At 35.7% G+C, this 17720-nt stretch overlaps 1 protein-coding gene across 3 annotated transcripts in view; it reads right to left on the bottom strand.

Annotated features, from left to right (window-relative positions):
- Nucleotides 1–870: 870 nt before the first annotated feature.
- APPBP2 (amyloid beta precursor protein binding protein 2) overlaps nucleotides 871–17720 on the bottom strand; it is a 70757-nt gene continuing 53907 nt past the window's right edge. The window contains exons 6-13 of one of the 3 annotated variants that reach the window (XM_022552528.3): nucleotides 16488–16577; nucleotides 15178–15245; nucleotides 14992–15097; nucleotides 14166–14290; nucleotides 11436–11521; nucleotides 9565–9755; nucleotides 8111–8276; nucleotides 871–5870 (exon numbers count right to left, since the gene is read on the bottom strand). In XM_022552528.3, the coding sequence (XP_022408236.1) occupies nucleotides 5617–5870; nucleotides 8111–8276; nucleotides 9565–9755; nucleotides 11436–11521; nucleotides 14166–14290; nucleotides 14992–15097; nucleotides 15178–15245; nucleotides 16488–16577 (1086 nt within the window). In that variant the 3' untranslated portion in view covers nucleotides 871–5616. The other 2 variants (XM_089900978.1, XM_089900977.1) reach the window with 2 other exon arrangements.

The following is a 17720-nucleotide window of genomic DNA, read 5'->3' as shown; positions in this document are numbered from 1 at the left end:
TTTCAGCTCGATGAAGGAGATTTTATGCAAGAAATGGCATTCCATACAACAGAGGAAATAGCATGTTCAAAGTCATGGAGATGTAAAAGGAAAAAAATTTAAATTCAGTATCACCAGGGAATTCCCTGGTGGTCCAGCGGTTAGGACTCCATGCTTTCACTGTGGAGGGCTGGGTTCAATCCCTGGTCGGGGAACTAAGGTCCTGCAAGCCGCACAGCGCAGACAAAAAAAAAAAGTTCATTATCACCAAAGGTGGCAGGTGACGAAGTCAGTGCTGACTATTCCAAGTGCAGGTGGGATTTTTGTCTAAATCTTGATCAATTTTCTTTGTAATCTTTTAAAATCTCGTTTCATTTCCTGAGTGCTTTAGATTCATGCTGTTTCATGGTGGATTTTTAAAAAGACCTAATGTGACCCCGCCATTCACAGGAGGAAATAAAACACAAAGAGGCTTATAATGACATATCTCAAATTCCTACTGTTGAGAGGCAGGGCTTGAACCCTAACCCACACCCAGGGTTTTCTCCATTGTCACCAGCAGAACTTCACCAGGTCTCATCATCCATTCTCAGCCTTTTAGAGTTAGAAGACTAGGGAAAAGAGTGGTGTGATTAATTCTGTAAAGATCAGAAAGTCCCCTGCATTAATGCAGTGCTTATCATTTCCAAAGTACTTTCACGAGCACCATCTCCAGATGCTGTTACCATGTGTCTTCTCTGCCACACAGCTCACTTTTGTTGAGCAAGAACACTGTTGTTCTAGTTCCAACAGTTTCTCTCACACTGTTCTCTAATAAAAAGTCTGTGATGTTTCAACAATCCCAAGTCCCAAAAGTGAGCACAACTAAATTGGAAACAGATACACTATGAATGCAGGAACACTATATTTATTAAGTCAATAATTCATTTTTAGCAATACAAGTACAGAATATATCACAATGCTGATTACAAACATACTTAGTATGGTTTAATGGTTACAAATAATGGTGGGCACTACAAGTTTGTGATAAGGATGACATGAAAGGTCATTCTGACACAATGAAGAATTAATTGCCTTTAAAAAATCTATCAATGACCTTAGGTATTTCTATAGAAATTACTGTGGCACTATTAGTGGGGATCTTCATGTAAAGAATTGACAGTGATTTGCTTTTGTTTCATTAAGAGATTTTTGAGTCTATTAAACTAAAATCCCCTGTTGCTTAGTAAAGTATAAAAATAGTACTGACCTGGTAATATTTAATAAAACATAGCATTCATTCACATCATAAAAGTGGAACTAAATTGAAAAGTTTTAGTTACCATGGCAACATATCTTCCCATAAAAGAAATCTACAGAAATGAGTAATGTTACACAAATGGTACCTGCAAAGTTATTTAGTGATCCAACACTTGTGCACCACAAACCAAGTTTTCTAGATACCTATATATAGCATATATTTTTAATCTTAAATTTTACTTTTGAAAAAAAAATGTGCACTTCAAAAAACTCACTAAGGCCACTCATGCTATAGATGCCTAGGACTGTAATTAAAGAATAGCATTATTTTAAAAAATGCCGAAGCACACTCCTTCAGATCACCAACAGGGTAAAACCAGTTTTCTGCCTAAAACATTCCTGAGATCTGTGGACAATACAACTACTAGTGTTCAAGCTGGAGATTAATTCAAATGTCAGATAAAAAAAGGAATTTTCTAGCAAGAACTGAGGTCCTCCAAAGCCAAGAGGTGAAATATACATGTTAATTCTTAAAGCAAAAATAAAACCCTTAAAAACGTTTTTACTTATAAATAAGTATTTTTCCAGTAGTAACTTTGCCATCCAGAAAAAGAACAGTTTGGAAGCAGCAAGGCTACAAATTCAGGGGAAAAAAACCAACAAAACTGAGTAGCAGTTAATACAGGTATCCTCTGCTTTCTGAAAGTTCACTTTATGCTACTTTGCTTTTATGAAAGACCTACATTAGCACCTGTTTTTGCTAACCGAAAAAAATCCAAAAGGATCTTCACTCTTACGAAAAAAGGTGAAAAGCAAAATTAGCATGCAGCGTTTGTTTCGCAGACAGCTGTTATAGAGGCAGTGGCACCCTGAGCGAGAGTGGCACTGCCAAGCTCCTCCCCTAGAACTACGCTCAGTATCTCAGCTTCAAGCCACAACTGTGCGAGTTTCTGTGCATTATCTCAATTTATTTTGTGCATCCATTAGCAAGACATGTCCTAAGGTAACTGCCTCTCTGCTGTTCACCTGTTTTGGCTTCAAGAGGTTTCATGGGAACGCTCTACTTTTGGATAGCAGTGAAAGCCTCTACCTGTACTCAGCAAACCATTCTTTCAATCTGTAAAGTATGGCCAAAAGCTTCAGTCATGCTGTAGGCATGTGTTTACTGTTCAGCACTCTGTCTGCACTATAAGGCAGAGCCAGATGGCACTCTCATTATTTATGACTGCAGCCGCTGGACCTGGTTTTCACAATATTATGAACCCTTCTCTAACAGGCTAAGAACAAAGGTCTTTGTCAAATCTTTCATTTTCACAAGTGAAAGCACACCCGTGTGGGGATTACCCCAAAGCAATAATGAGTTCATTTTTTGCTGAACAGAGACAAAATGTGATGATAATAAGGGTCTTAATGCTTCGGGCAAAGTCAGCTTTGGAGACCCATAAAAATTATGGTCTAAAAAACCCAACTGGCTCTCCTAAACTGAACGTAGGAATGACCGACCACCTGTGTGGCTCACGAATGTTACAGGGCTCCCTGATGCACCCAACTTGAGTAGCACCAAACTTTAGCAAAAAGACTGGGTAAGAGAGAAAAAATGAAAGCCAGGAAAGGATGAGACCAAAGGCCCCTTATTTAATATTACTTTGCTGAACTTCCAGAAAAATCTTTTAAGTTGGTCTAGGATTTCTGACACACAACCCCACCATATATAAAAAGTTTGTTCAAGCAACTGGCTATTGTGAGGTAATTTTATTCTTTGCTTTGAGATTTTTTCTAACCCCCAAAATCATGATGATATTTACCTCCCTAACTTATCCTAAACATCCCTACTGAAAGGATAAATTCCACACTTAAAAATTATTAGGGTATTATTCTTCATTAAAACCAGAAATAATAGCACATTAAATTATATCACTAACAGAAACTGGCAATCTCTCTTCTCAACCTAGAGTGTCTGCATTAAGTCAAAGTATATGGATTTACAGAAAACTACATTAAAGCAGTGGCAATAAGGGGGAACTACCAATAATGACTTTTTTTTTTTTTAAGAAAAACTGGCAGCCGTTTAATATTATCACCCTGTGATCCTAGGCTTCTAAATATCGTGTTGCTTTATCACTGAGTGAGCTAAGCTGAGTTCAGACTGAATTAGAGAAGATGAGGCCTTAAGTCATTTGCTTGATTTTATCCTAGGAAATGCTATATGTGCACAAAACCAAAAATATAGATTAAAAAAAAAACTTCATATGAAAACATAAGTTTCAAAATATTTATTGAAAAACAATTTACCATGACATTCCTATACCACAAACATACCACAGGACTCTAAATAACCAACAAAAGTATACAAAGCCTATCCTTAAAGTATCTTTGGAGGTATTAAATATATAGGCCCATGAGGATAGAGCTGAGTAACTTAAAAATGTTAGTCCTTGGTCACACAGACTATTTGGTAATTAATAAAGAGGTGCCTCTTGGCATTAGATTGTAATAAACTGGAAGGGGGAGGTGCAGGTGTGCCAATGTACTCTTTTCAAAATTAAAAATAATTCAATTTGAGGATTAAACCCAGGTTTCAAAATCACATAGCTATAATCTTAGGGTCTGGGCTTGCTTCATCTCTTTAGGTACCTCCCCTAGTCAATGCCCACTTGGGGACTTAAAAACACCGGCTCATAACTAACAAGACGGCAAATTACAGTTTTAAACAAGGTTGTATTTAGGAAGTCCAAAAAAGTGTTTAAAATCAAATTTATCTGAAATCTCCAATTACTTTTTCTGTAGTCAATGTGGTGGACAGTTTAGATTTTTTCCCCCTCCCACCCCAACATGCCTGTTAAAAGAAAACCAAAATTCAGCACACATCCACTCACCCACAGACCACTCCCAGCATTAGCCAGGAGCAACATCTCTAACAGCCAAGTCATGAACCCCTGAAAATAGGGGGGAAAAACCCTGATTCTTAACTATAGAGGCACCAAATAGGCCACTATAATAAGAACTGAGGTAACAGCAAAAGACCTTTTTTGTTTCTTGGATTGCTACATGTCACAACTTCGCAAATTTGAAGATTACCTCAACATTAAATAACCTGACTGGCTTAAAAAAAAAAAATCAAAACCCAATAAACAGAAAGACAAGTTAGTGAAATAGATAAATCATTAGGGGAATCTTTCCACTTGATTCTTGAATTGCAAATAAAATGACCTAGTTGCACTATTATTTACCATAAACACGAAGGATTTCTAAGAAGACTTGCTGTTTTTCGGAATTCATTTTTCCATTAATCCCCATAAACCACACAGCAACCTATAATTCCCATCTGGACATGAACTATTTCATGACTCGGAGCCAATATACTTGCTAACTGTGTTGCTTATTAGGGTAACATTTAAAACGAGGGAGATGGCTGCAGCAGATACTTATAGACTTGCTTCTGGCATTGCCATCTGTGTACCTTGACTAAAATATGCCACTGAAGTTGCCAAATTTCCCTAGTTTGGTGTCTATTACATGAATATAACTTTTGCATGATCACTTTTCATTATACATCTAAATGAAATCATTCTCCTGATAAAAGTATAGGCAGGGGCTAAAATAGAATCTAAAGCTTCTGGTCCAAATAACCCCTTTCTACATTAGGCTGGTCCTTTTCAGATCCTCCTGGTCCTGTTAGCAAACGCTATCAGAGCATCTTGCATTTTTGTACCCCAAAAAAACACAACAAAACCAAAACAACCAAAGAGTTAGAACTGCTGGTTTATCAGCTTTCCTGTTACTTACAGATCAACACTGGTCCAGTTCAGATGAATCTGACAGTCCTTCCCTTGTAATAGAGCTCTGGAGTGGTTGTATCCACTTCTCTGGGTAAGGCAGCCAAACCTAAGTCTGGATGTCCCTCTTCTATTAGTACTTGTGTTAACTTTTCTATACTGCATATAAAGATTTTCCCCATAAAATTTCTTTACATTACAGTATTGAATACCTCCTCAAGGAAGAATTATATGTTAAAAAGTTGTTAAAATCATCCTTACATAATAAGAATGCAACTCTTTTAAACTCTTAAATAGTTTTATTTAGGGGTTCTTTTTTTCTTTCAGGCTTTCTGCAAAATGAATTATTTTTTAAAAAGAAAAAAAAAATTCCTGTTGTTTGTTCTACTAGGTTGAAAATATGGGCCAGATTACTTACACATGCGGTACATGCTGAATATAACTGAATATATGCTTATTCCTATGGACACTCTGCAAGATAGGGATCACCCAAATAGGGTCAATGGACTGGACCAGTGTTTCAATGCAAATTCCAGCCCCGAAAAAACAACATGATTTTGATTTCACAGTATGAATTCCCTGGAATCTGGGAAAAGGTAAATTAGTTAACTGAGGTCCTCCCTCAGCAGCTCGGTCCCTCAACATTCTGAGAAATCAGGAAGGACTGCACCACTTCTTCAGTGGACTGGGGGCTGGTGTTGACATCTTCAAGAGCATCGGTCACTGAATACTGCCGATCTCGCAGCCGGTTCCAGTTAGACAGAACATTGTGATATTCAAACACTTTCTCGTAATTTCCAACGGAGTTGTAAAGTTTAATGAGACCTCGGTAATCATATTCTAGTCCACTGTAGCCTTCACCAAAAAGTTTCTTCCCTGAAAGTAAACAGAAAAAGAAAGAAAACTCAAATAAATAATGAAATAACAAGTAGTTTCCACAACACAAGCTCAGTTCTTTAAAATAAGGTGGCTTCGTTTTATTCCCTTAAAAGGAATAGATTCAATTCTTTTATCAGCATTCACCAACACAGTCCTAACCATAATCTACCTCTAGGACTTAAAAGAGATCTAAAGAATGGCAGCACCTTCAACAGTAGAAAAATACATATGCACAAGGCTATTTATTACAGCATTGTTTATAAGTGCGAAATATTAGAAACAAATGAAGATTTGTTTCAATCTACTATGGAACATCCACTCAACTATGGAACATCCATTCAAGGCATACTATGCAGCTATAAACAGAGGAGGGAGCTCCCAGCTCTTTATGAACTGACATGGAGTCATTTATAGGGTATACTGTTGAGTTAAAAAAAAAAGCAAAGTACAAAAAAGTGCCAAGAGTTTGCCACCTTTCATGTATAAAAGGGAAAATAAAATATGTATCTGAACATTTGTGCAAAAAGATACACAGAAAATATGGGACTTCCAGGATTGAGCAAGGTAATATATTATGGATAATGAGCAATCTCACATACATGGATATATGATTTATTGGCAAAGGTAGCACAGCAGAGGGGAAAGGACAGTCCTTTGAAAAAATGGTCCTGGTCAACTGTATATCCATACGGAGGAAAAAAAAGAGGGGGGGGGATTTGATCGCTACCTTACACCATAAACAAAAATCAATTTCAGGACTGTGGATCTAAATGTGAATGGTAAAATAAAGTTTCCAGAAGATAATCTTCCAAAAGAGTATCTCCATGACTTTGGGGTAGGAAAAGATTTCCTAAACAGAATATAAAAAGTGTTAACCATAAAAGAAAAGAGCAATATTTGATTACATTAAAATCTAAGAACTTCTGGTCTTTGAAAGGCACCATTAAGAAATAAGAAGTAGGGACTTTCCTGGTGGCGCAGTGGGTTAAGACTCCATGCTCCCAATGCAGGGGGCCCGGGTTTGAACCCTGGTTAGGGAACTATATCCCACATGCATGCTGCAACCAAGAGTTCGCACGTGGACTTCCCTGGTGGTGCTTTGGTTAAGAATCCGCCTGCCAATGTAGGGGACATGGGTTCAAGCCCTGGTCCGGGAAGATCCCACATGCCGCAGAGCAACTTAGCCCATGCACAACTACTGAGCCTGCGCTCTAGAGCCCGCGAGCCACAACTACGGAAGCCCATGTGCCTACAGCCCATGCTCTGCAACAAGAGAAGCCACCTCGATGAGAAGCCCGTGCACCGCAACGAAGAGTAGCCCCCACTCGCCGCAACTAGAGAAAGCCTGCACGCAGCAACAAAGACCCAATGCAGCCCAAAATAAATAAATAAATAAAAATTTAAAAAAATTAAAAAAAGACAGAGTTCGCACATCACAACTAAGGAGCCCGCCTGCCGCAACTAAGTCCCGGTACAACCAATCAAAAAAGAAAGAAAGGGAGGGAGGGAGGGAGGGAGGGAGGGAGGAAGGAAGGAAGAAGCAGTAGAGTGAGAGTTATCTGCAACACATTTAACCAACAGATACATCCAAAGTATATAAAGAACTTCTATAAACCAATAAGAAAATGACAGACAAGTCAATATAAAAATGGGGAAGAGTTTTAATAGGCACAACATTCAGATGATGACCACAGTATCTTATTTTGTAATTGGGCTGAACTGAAAACAATTCAAATGTTCCAAATATCCATTAACAGTAGAATGGATTAAATAATGATATACTAATCCAATACAATATTACACAGCACTGGAAATTAACAAGCAACAGTGATATGAACAACACAGATGTATCTCACAATTGATGTTCACCAAAAGAAACCAGGCATATAAAAATATACATTGTATGATTTCATTTATATCAAGTTAAAAAACAGGTAAACTGAGTCTATGTTAAAATCAGAAGAAGGGAGAGGATGGGCTGGGGGTAGTGTTTACACAAATATTTAAAAATAACTACTTTTGCCTTTACTTGACACTCTACTGTCATATTTCTTACTAGTGGCTTCAACATCAATAAATAATCTTTAGCAAAATGTTTCAGATGATTTTTGAGTGGTTCCTGGATATCCTTAGCAGCTCTAAACTCATTTAAGTCTTAATAATAACACTTCCCTATACAACATATAAGACATGTTGATCTCTAATCAATTGACTAAGAAAATTTTAAAGTAACATACCAATTGCTATAGATCGCAAATAAAGTTTCTCAGCATTTTCATACTGATTCATGTCATAATTATATAAAGAAGCCAGATGTCCCACTGAAAGGGCTACTTCATAATCTTCTTGACCAAGAAGTTGCTCTTTAATCTGAATTGCTTTGATGTGCATTTCTTCCGCTTCCTGAAAAACAATTAAGGTGTATTAACTATTAGATTATACTTTTTCTTATGTCAACAATTCTTACCCCACGAGTAAGATTCTTCTAAATGCCAAAGACGTCTTATGGATGGCATAAGGTAATCTGATCAGAGAACACACTATATTCTTCCAAAAGTTGCCTACGGGAAGCCTTACTGGTTTGGGGAAGCTGCGCACATAAGCTGACGAAAGTAATAGTGTCCTATACCAAAATGACAAAAGAAAACCTGTCCTTGTAATAAAAAATTTTTAGAAGAAATTAACCTCAAAATATTCTAAAATGAAAATTTCTTCTTTCAGTTAATACACTCTAAAATTTAACTGAACCTTGTTAAGAAACTCTACACTATAGTATGTTATTTTACATAGAAGTACACTTTATTTTATTTTTTGGAGTCTTGACAATTTTTATTCCAACAAACCAAATTCAGGTTAATTGAGGAATGTGTAAACTGATTTTTAGATAAAAATGAATGTCTTAAGCAGCAACTCTCATCCCTTCCTTATTGTGACCCTGTAATGGACAGTAAGAATCTATGACCCAAATTTCTAAAAGGAACTAAATTCAGTAAATTTTTATCACTACAATTAATAACACTTGCAATATCTTATATCTCTTGCATACCTATTATGTGGCAGGCATTCTGCTAAGTGCTGTACTTAAACTACTAGCTAAGAGCTATGTTTTAAGTCTAACTATAATAACTGTTTTAGCCTTTATGGTTTGATATATTTATTTTTCTAGGGTCTGTATTTTTGAATTTTATTTATATTTTGACTGTCTTTTTTAAAAAATTTATTTTTATTTATTTATGAATTTTGGCTGCGGTGGGCCTTTGTTGCTGCGCGCGGGCTTTCTCTAGTTGAGGCGAGAGGGGGCTACTCTTCGTTGCAGTGTGCGGGCTTCTCATTGCAGTGGCCGCTCCTGTTGCGGAGCATGGGCTCTAGGCGCGCAGGCTTCAGTAGTTGTGGCTCACGGGCTTAGCTGCTCCGCGGCATGTGGGATTTTCCCAGACCAGGGCTCGAACCCGCGTCCCCTGCATTGGCAGGTGGATTCTTAACCACTGCACCACCAGGGAAGCCCCTGTCGTTTTATACTAGCCATTTTCTCAATTCTTATGTGAAATAATGTAGGAGTATAATAAATGTATACCTTATTATTTAAGATTACTAAAGAAGCATTATTTAAGATTTACTTATTATTTAAGATTATACTTTATTACCTAAGATTATTTAGAGAGAGAAAAATATAGTAAAATGTGCTTCTAACCTTAAATTTTCTCATTGACTGATAAAGTCTTCCAAGGTTTCCATAGTGTTTTGCAGTCTGTACATTAAATTCCCCAAAAGCTTTTTTAGCTAGCTGGAGTGAAGACAGGTGCAAATCATGAGCTTCTTGAAGCAACCTCTGTTCGGTTTCTTTATTATGACAGTCAATTGCAATCTCCTCTAAAATAAGTGCTGAATAAGAAGGCAATAAAATTAGTGCATTTCCAAACCATGTATCAAAGCTAATCAGAACATAAAATTTAAAACTAAATTTTACAGATGTTAGTTGTATATACTTATATATGCTTATGGTTTAGAACCATAAACCATATCCCATGCCACAGAACTGGTAAAGATGAAAGTATTCCATTTTAATGAAAAAATACACTTTTGGTCATTCTATTTTGCACAGTATAATGAATTTCAAATTTAAGAAAAACAATGGTATACAACAAATTATTTTGTAGAATTACTCTCTATTTTACCAGACCTGTTATGCTTTGCTGATGTGAATTTGTTGTTTAAGCAAATACAAGGAAGACAAGAATAAAGAGGCAAATTTTTTTAAGTTGTGAAAAAGCTGTCAAGGAGTACCTAAGCACTGCTGAAAATTTTGAAACCACACTTCGTAAATTATATAACCTTTAACCAAATACAACTAAAAGAACTGGTTTCCTCCTAACTCACTTGACCAATCAAACCAGTCAAGAAGATAATTTAACTTCAAAGTCCCATTCAAGACCCTCAAATTCCATTTAAAGTCTTAAAAACACATATTCTTTTACCAGGCAATTTTATTTCTAGGAAAACTGTCCGTGTGCACAAAAGTAAAAAGAGATTTAGTTCACTGTAGCATTTTTAAAGAACAAAAGGTTAAAAAACAATTTAAAGGTCCAATAAGACAGGTGAGGTTAAGAACATTAGAAAAAAAGATATACACCTACAGGTACTGAAATGGGAAAATGTTGATAATATATTAATTGAACAAAGCAGATTATAGAACTAAAAAAAATTATTCACTCATTTCAGCATTTGAAGAAAGAAAAGTTTAAAAGAATATTCACCAAAATGTTGATTCTGGATCGATGATATTTCAGGTAACTTAATTTTTTCTCTTTTCTAACTTTTAATTTTTGACATTAATCGTGTATTACTTGCATGACTTTAAAAATGCAAACCTAGAGGGGAGGTAAAACCCAGTTCCAGAATTAAGGTAAAAGTTATCCAACATGCATGGAATTACCACATGGGTGACCCAATCATGTTGGCAAAATGAAAGCCTTGGTAGTGATTTGCGGAAGAGTTAATAAGAAAAGAAGAAAGTGGTATGTGGTAAGAGCCTTACAACATTAAGGGTAACCTGATATGAAACTGAGTTTCAGAAGCTTGCATGATAAAACTGAGGGTATGAGAAAAACCCATCTTCAGTTCCCTACCCTTGTCACTGCACAGTAATAATTTGTGATTCTTCCATCCTCTCCTCAAAAGAAAGGACTGACTGAATGAATGAATGAGTGAAAGGAAAGAGAGGAAGGAAGGTAGGAAAAGGTAAAGAAAGAGGCAAAAGAAATGTATTCTGGCCTATTAACAATGTTATATGAGAGATGTGAACAACCTTTCATTATGAACCACTGTAAATTCTTAGAGTTGTAGGCAAATACTTTAAATCAGTGAATTGGCTATTTTAGTAATATGCAGTCTAATCCTGAGGAAATAAACAAATACCCCTATTTTATACCATATACCATCGATTTTAAAGTTATCAGAGAGTAGACATCTATTATAATTGACAGCGAAAGAAATCTTAAAAAAAAACATACATACATGTGTGTATATATATATATCTATATGAGACTAGATTACAAAGGGTACCTTTCACCCTCTTTGAAGAAGCCAAAAGAAGATGATCTTCAGGTAGGATGTGGGTAATGATACCAATAGCTCTTTCTGCATGAAATCTGCAATACAGATAGATATACTCTGGCATTTCTTTTAAGTTACAAATAATTTAAGCATTTAAAAAAATCACAATTTATAATACTGAATTTCTAAAACTATCTGTGGAAAAGGGCCAGTTTTTTTTTTTTTTTTTAAAGTTCCAATCTTTTGTAGACTGAACTTTTAAACATCCAGTGGATTCCCATCTCCCTCAGAATCAACTGTGAAGTTGCTATCACAGCCTATAAGGCTCAATATAATATGATCTTTCACTGGGCTACCTCTCTGACCTCATCTCCTACCATTCTCAGAAACAATCCCCTCTTTTCCTTCCAGGCACACAGGAACTGCAGTTTTCTGAACACTTAAAGCACGTGCTCACCTATGACTCTTGCACTCGCTTTACTGTCTCTCTGTAATGGCTTTCCCCTGAATATCCACATGGCTTACCCACACTGAAGTTTTTCCAGACCAGCCCATACAAAAGACCCTAAAAAATCTACCATCACTCTTTAAACTCTTAGCTTACTTTATTCTCCTTCATAGCATGTATTCTCACCTGACATGTTTGGTTATTTGTTCATGGCCCATCTCGTCAAACAGAAAGCAAGCTGTTTGTCTATTTTATCTGCCAGATAATCTCAAACAACTCCACACCTTCTATTCCCAGCTTCCAGGTAATCATTAGTTTTCTCAGATCTGTCTTCCAGTTCACTGTCTCTTCAGTTGTGTCTAATCTGCTGTTTAACTTGTCTACTGAGTTTTAATGTCAATGACTATTTTCCAATTCCAGCTATTATAATGTTTTTTATAATAAAAGTGCTTATTAGGACAATTCATACCAACACAATTCACCCATTTAAAGTGTACAATTGAAGGTTTTTAGTATATTACAGAGTTATGTACCCATCACAATTAATTTCAGAATATTTTCATCACCTCAGAAAGAAACCTTGTGCCCTTCAGGAGTCATTTCGTTTTCCTCCAACTCCACCAGCCCTAGGCAACCACCAACTTACTTTCTGTTTCTACTTGTTTGCCTGTATCTAGATAGTTCATATAAATGAAATTATACAATATGTGGTCCTTTGTAACTGGCTGCTTTCACTTAGCACAATGTTTTAAAGGTTCATTCATGCTGTAGGATGTATCAGTTGTTTTATTTTTTTTATTGAAGTATAGTTGATTTACAATGTTGTGTTAGTTTCAGGTGTATGGCCAAGTGATTCAGTTATACGTACATATATATCTATTTTTTTTTCAGATTCCTTTTCCCTTATAGGTTATTACAAAATACTGAGTATAGTTCCCTCAGTTGTTTTATTTTTAAATCTGCCTTTTTTCCTTCATTTTCCCTCCAAAATATTGCTGATTCCTTCTTTTATATCAGCGCCAGCACATTTTTTTCTGTAAAGGGCCATATAGTAAATATCTCAGATTATGCGGCTACACTCTGTCCCAACTACTCAACTCTGCTGTTACAGCATAAAAGCAACCAGAGACAATACATGAGTGCATGAGCACTGCTATGTTCCAATAAGCCTTTATTTTGCCTTCAGGCCATAGTTTGCCAACCCGTTTTATATCTTTAAACATTTAAGAAACCTTACTTTATAGTATCAGCCATAAAGTTCTGTTAACTGATATTTTTAGGGTTCTAATCTTGATCATTATGTCTGCTGACTCACCCATGGGGGAAATGTTCCCTTATTTAAATATTTTTTATGATGAGTTCATCTCAGGTACAGCTAGATCTATGGGAAGTCTGTATGGCTTGGACGGAAGGTTAATTATTTCCAAGAGTTTTGCATTTTCTCCTGAAAAGCATCCCAGGAGAACTAGCAGTCCCAAAGTGCTTCTTAATGTTTTCCTCAGTTTGGGGGTTCCTGCATGCATGATGCCCAAACACAACGTAGACATCTATAAATTATAAATTCCCCTGTGAGGTTCCTTTTTTTTCCAACTGAGGGCCCAACTTAAGTTGGACAAATTTCCATGTCACCTCTCTTGCCAGTGGGCAGTTTTTTCCCCTAGTCTACTCTTTCTCCGAGGGTGTAGCCTTGATCTTGGCTTCATGTGAGGGTTTCACTTCTAAGCCACAGCTTCCTATGGGCTAAATGCCTTGTCTCTTAAACCCAGGATTGCTGTTCAACCAAGGTTACAGAAACTTCTAAGCCTTCTAAGCCTTTCCACCCCAGAACACTCATACTGTAGTTCATGCCTACCCTTTTTGGATTTTAGTCCATTACTGGCCCTTGGGGATTTCTTCTCTATCTTACAAGCTCCGTTATGTATTTAAAAAGATGATTGTTACATTATTCAGTACTTCTGCATGTTATGAGCAAGTTTTTAGGTTAAGTCTGTCATTTAACCAGACACTACTGTATTAGTCAAAGAAAAATTACTGAAGGAGACACTTAAAAAATAAGTCATATTCTATATGGAGATCTATGTCTCAACATTAAACCACATAAGATCTAAACAAATGGCTTATAAATTGATATGATTTTAAATGACTTCAAGAACATTTTAGGTATCTTGTTCAAGTTCCAGGAGGACAAATTTAATCCGTAAGATACACTGAAAAGTATTGCATTAGGAAAAAACAAAACAAAATATAGCAACAGTATTTAATCCCTCACTGAAAAGGAAAGTGGAACTTACAGTGCATTGTCAAATTTCCCAGAGCTATACTGGTGAACATAAGAAGAATAAGCCAAGTCTTCATGAGCTGTTGCTACGTGGATATTTTTGCCACCAAACACTGACTGCCGAATGTCAAGGGCTGCCTGAAAGAGTCATGAGAATAACTGGTAATACTGTGAATCCTTAAAAGACACTACCCAGTTAAATTAAGCATCCTAGTAATTTAAATATAGATTCTATATACTCAATCCCATCAGTTTTGAAAAAAGTCCTGCTGTATTTAAATCACAACAGAACATAAACTTCACCTACAGCCTGATTTTCTAAAGAGTAAGTTTGACTTAAAAGGCAATGGCTTAATAATAAAATCATTCACATGTCTTAGGAATTACATTAGTGTTTTTCTCTATGTCCTCTTCGGAAGTAAACTATAAAATCAAGGATACCTTGTCCAGAGTGATGGCATAACACATCATTTTCCTGAGACTGACAGAGATAAGGCCTAAAATAATTGCTATCAAGCCTCCTTGCTACTACAAAGGCAGCTATAATGATATGAGCTAAATCAACAACAAAGACAAGCCATCATCTCGGTAAATGAAAAATGGAAAACTACTCTTAAATACTGACCCACAACCCCCGAACTTTTTTCCTGGATGATACTCTTTAATTCCTAAAACATTAAGTTTTAAGCCTTCTAGGTACTATTTAGTAAAATAATGGAGTACCATATATGAGGAAGGGCTCAGAAAGAGTTATTTTTAGACAGTGGTTTGTACATCACAAATTACAGGTCAGCAAGTCAATTTAGGTTGAAAGAAAAAAAGTGTAACTATTAACATACCTGATAAATTGCAACAGACTGACAGATATTATCTACATTGAGTAAGTAGAACCCATAATCTAGCAGTGTATCAGAATATTTTGGGTGTTTGGATCCAAAATGATCCCTATAAAAAGATACAAAACTATTAGGATATAAAGTAGAAAGAAACAATTTGAAATGGTATTTTTAATAACAATCACCTACCGTGCCAAATACACTGCATGCTTAATTAACTGTTCTGCCTTCTTAAATTCACGTTTTACAACACAAGCCTAAAGATAAAGTGAAAAATTGTTAAATAACTCTGAAACAGTTAATTAGTGTGTTGAAACAAGTATGGCTTATGTTGATATAGTCAAACTATAATGGTTGAAAAAAGCATCTTCAAACATAAATAGAATGGTTCTATCTGTAATTTCTTTCCTTCCAAGTATTTGAAAATTCCATTATAAACAGATCTGTACATATCCTGGGAAATTACAAAACTTAAAATTTTGATAGTCATGCCCAGAACAAACCTGTTATAACAAAGTTACCTTAAAAAGCTGGTATATTCCCATCCTTACATATTATTAAAACAGAGGCGGGGAGGGGTCACCGTATTATTTTCTAAGGTACTTATTTATATCCCCGTTCTACAGTGGCTTACAACTATTTTGTAGTTTTCCATCTAATAACTTTTAAATGCACAGAATTCCAAGTATTCCTATTACTTCTTAAAATATTTTGATTCATGAGACAGCCAGTAGTCTTTAACTGTAAATATTATTTACATACAGAAATGTAAATCTTGCACATATATTAAGCTGTCTTTATATTAAATGTATATTCAATGTTTTAAATTAATTAAAAACATATTAATGTCTCTTCTAGCTCTAATAATAACCTGAATATTTATGCTGTTTACTTGCTCTAAAATGACTTATTTCATAAATTTCGCAGAAATCTTAAAACTCTTCTAAATCTATAATTTTAGAATAATTCTTCTAATTGAAATTTCCATAAGTAAAACCAACCAAAATGGAATATTCAAAACTGAAAAACCTCTGGGTAGAAAGAGTATATCTGAAAAGTACATCAATGCTTCAAAGCCTCAGTGTACCAAAGCAGCAATTTTTAAATATTACTAAATGGCTTCAAAGACTTAATGCATTTTTTTTTACAGAGTAAGAAGAAACTAGAGTAAAAATCAAATAAGTATTGCCTACCAAGTCAAGAAAAAAAAGCTATCACACTGTGACACTGCCAATACTGTGACTAAAAGATTTAATACCAGGCTATTTTTTTAGGAGAAAAGTGACGAAAGCCCATACAACCATGACATAAGGAATTCAGGTTGCTGTAAAGGTTTAAGAAAGAAGCCGGACCTCTAAAACTGAGCAGAGAAACTTAGAAAATAGACTTTGTTATCCATGAGTATGCAATACCTGATTTGTTAAACAGTAGGTTAATTTACACAAATTTAAAGCTTACTAATCCTATAATCCATTTAATAATTTCAACTTTATATTCACCTTAGAAGCTTGTCTTAAGACATCCACCACGACTTTGACTGGTAAGCCTGTTGTGATTTCTTTCATTGCCTCAATGCACCATTTGTATGCCTAAAAAATAATTACAGAAGAGCAAAACCTGTGATATATCAAATAGACAATATTTAATGAAGTGATTATGAATTTTTCCTGCAGCTTACGAGTACTTGAATAAGAACACATATAAAATATTTACACTTAAAATTTTCTCTCAGAGGCTGAGTCTTCTTGAAAGTGTAAGTTTGTTACATTTTTCTTTGGATATGTGACACATATTCAGGAAATCAGAGGCATGTTCTTTGTGGCCCAGAAGCCTTTGCACATACCATTCCCTCTGCCTTAAAATACATTCCCCTCCGCCCTCCGACCCCTTAAACCACTTAAGTTGTCCTTCAGGTTTCAGCCCTAGGCTAGGTTTCCTGTACTTTCCTTCCCCTACTGTAACACTTATTATTTTGTATCTTAATTGCTTGTTTAGTTGAGTGCTTACTTTGTGCCAATAATTGTTCTAAGCACTTTATGTGCACTAACACACACATTTAATTGACACAACACCCCTTTGAGATATGTACTATTATTATAGGAAAATGAGGTGCAGAGAGGTTAAGTACTAGGCAATGTGCTGGCACATAGGTTTCTACTGGGGAGCACAACAGAAAATGTCCTTCGTCTCCTAGTGCTTAGTGGGGAAAAAAAGCAAAATAAATTACTTTATAGATAGTAAGAACTGCTTCAAAGAAACAAAATAATATTATGAAGGGATCACAAAAAATGTGGGCAAAACAAATTGAAAATATTAGAAAGTAAACATTTGTTTTCCTCTGTAAGCTTCCATCTCTTCCACTCCACCTAAAAGATGTAGCTATTCAGAAGCAATTTTGATACAAAAAGGAAATATATGAGATTTAGGCCAAAAAATCTGATTTGTTTGTAAGATACTAAATAAGCTGATTTTGTTCCAGAATAAGAAGGTAAATTCTGTGGTAAGTTGTAAGTAATACTGCTTTTAAAATATTTACTGCCCCTCTTCGGGGAAAGATGAAGTTCCCTTCCACATTAAAGACGAGAATGGTTATGTGAGTTCCTTTAGCCAAAATATTAATTAAAATATAAGCAGAGGTGAAACATGGCATTTCTGGGAGAAAGCTCTAAGAACCAGTAATCCCTTCCCCATAATGCTTCTGCCTCTGCTCAAGGCTGGTAATGTTCTAGATA

This window comes from Delphinapterus leucas, chromosome 19 (assembly GCF_059928025.1).
Source record: "Delphinapterus leucas isolate spDelLeu-1000000601 "Yukka" chromosome 19, BTC_Dleu_Yukka2, whole genome shotgun sequence".
NCBI classification, from domain to species: Eukaryota; Metazoa; Chordata; class Mammalia; order Artiodactyla; family Monodontidae; genus Delphinapterus; species Delphinapterus leucas.
The sequence above is the reverse complement of the archived record's forward strand: the minus strand, read 5'-3'. Positions and strand labels throughout refer to the sequence as shown.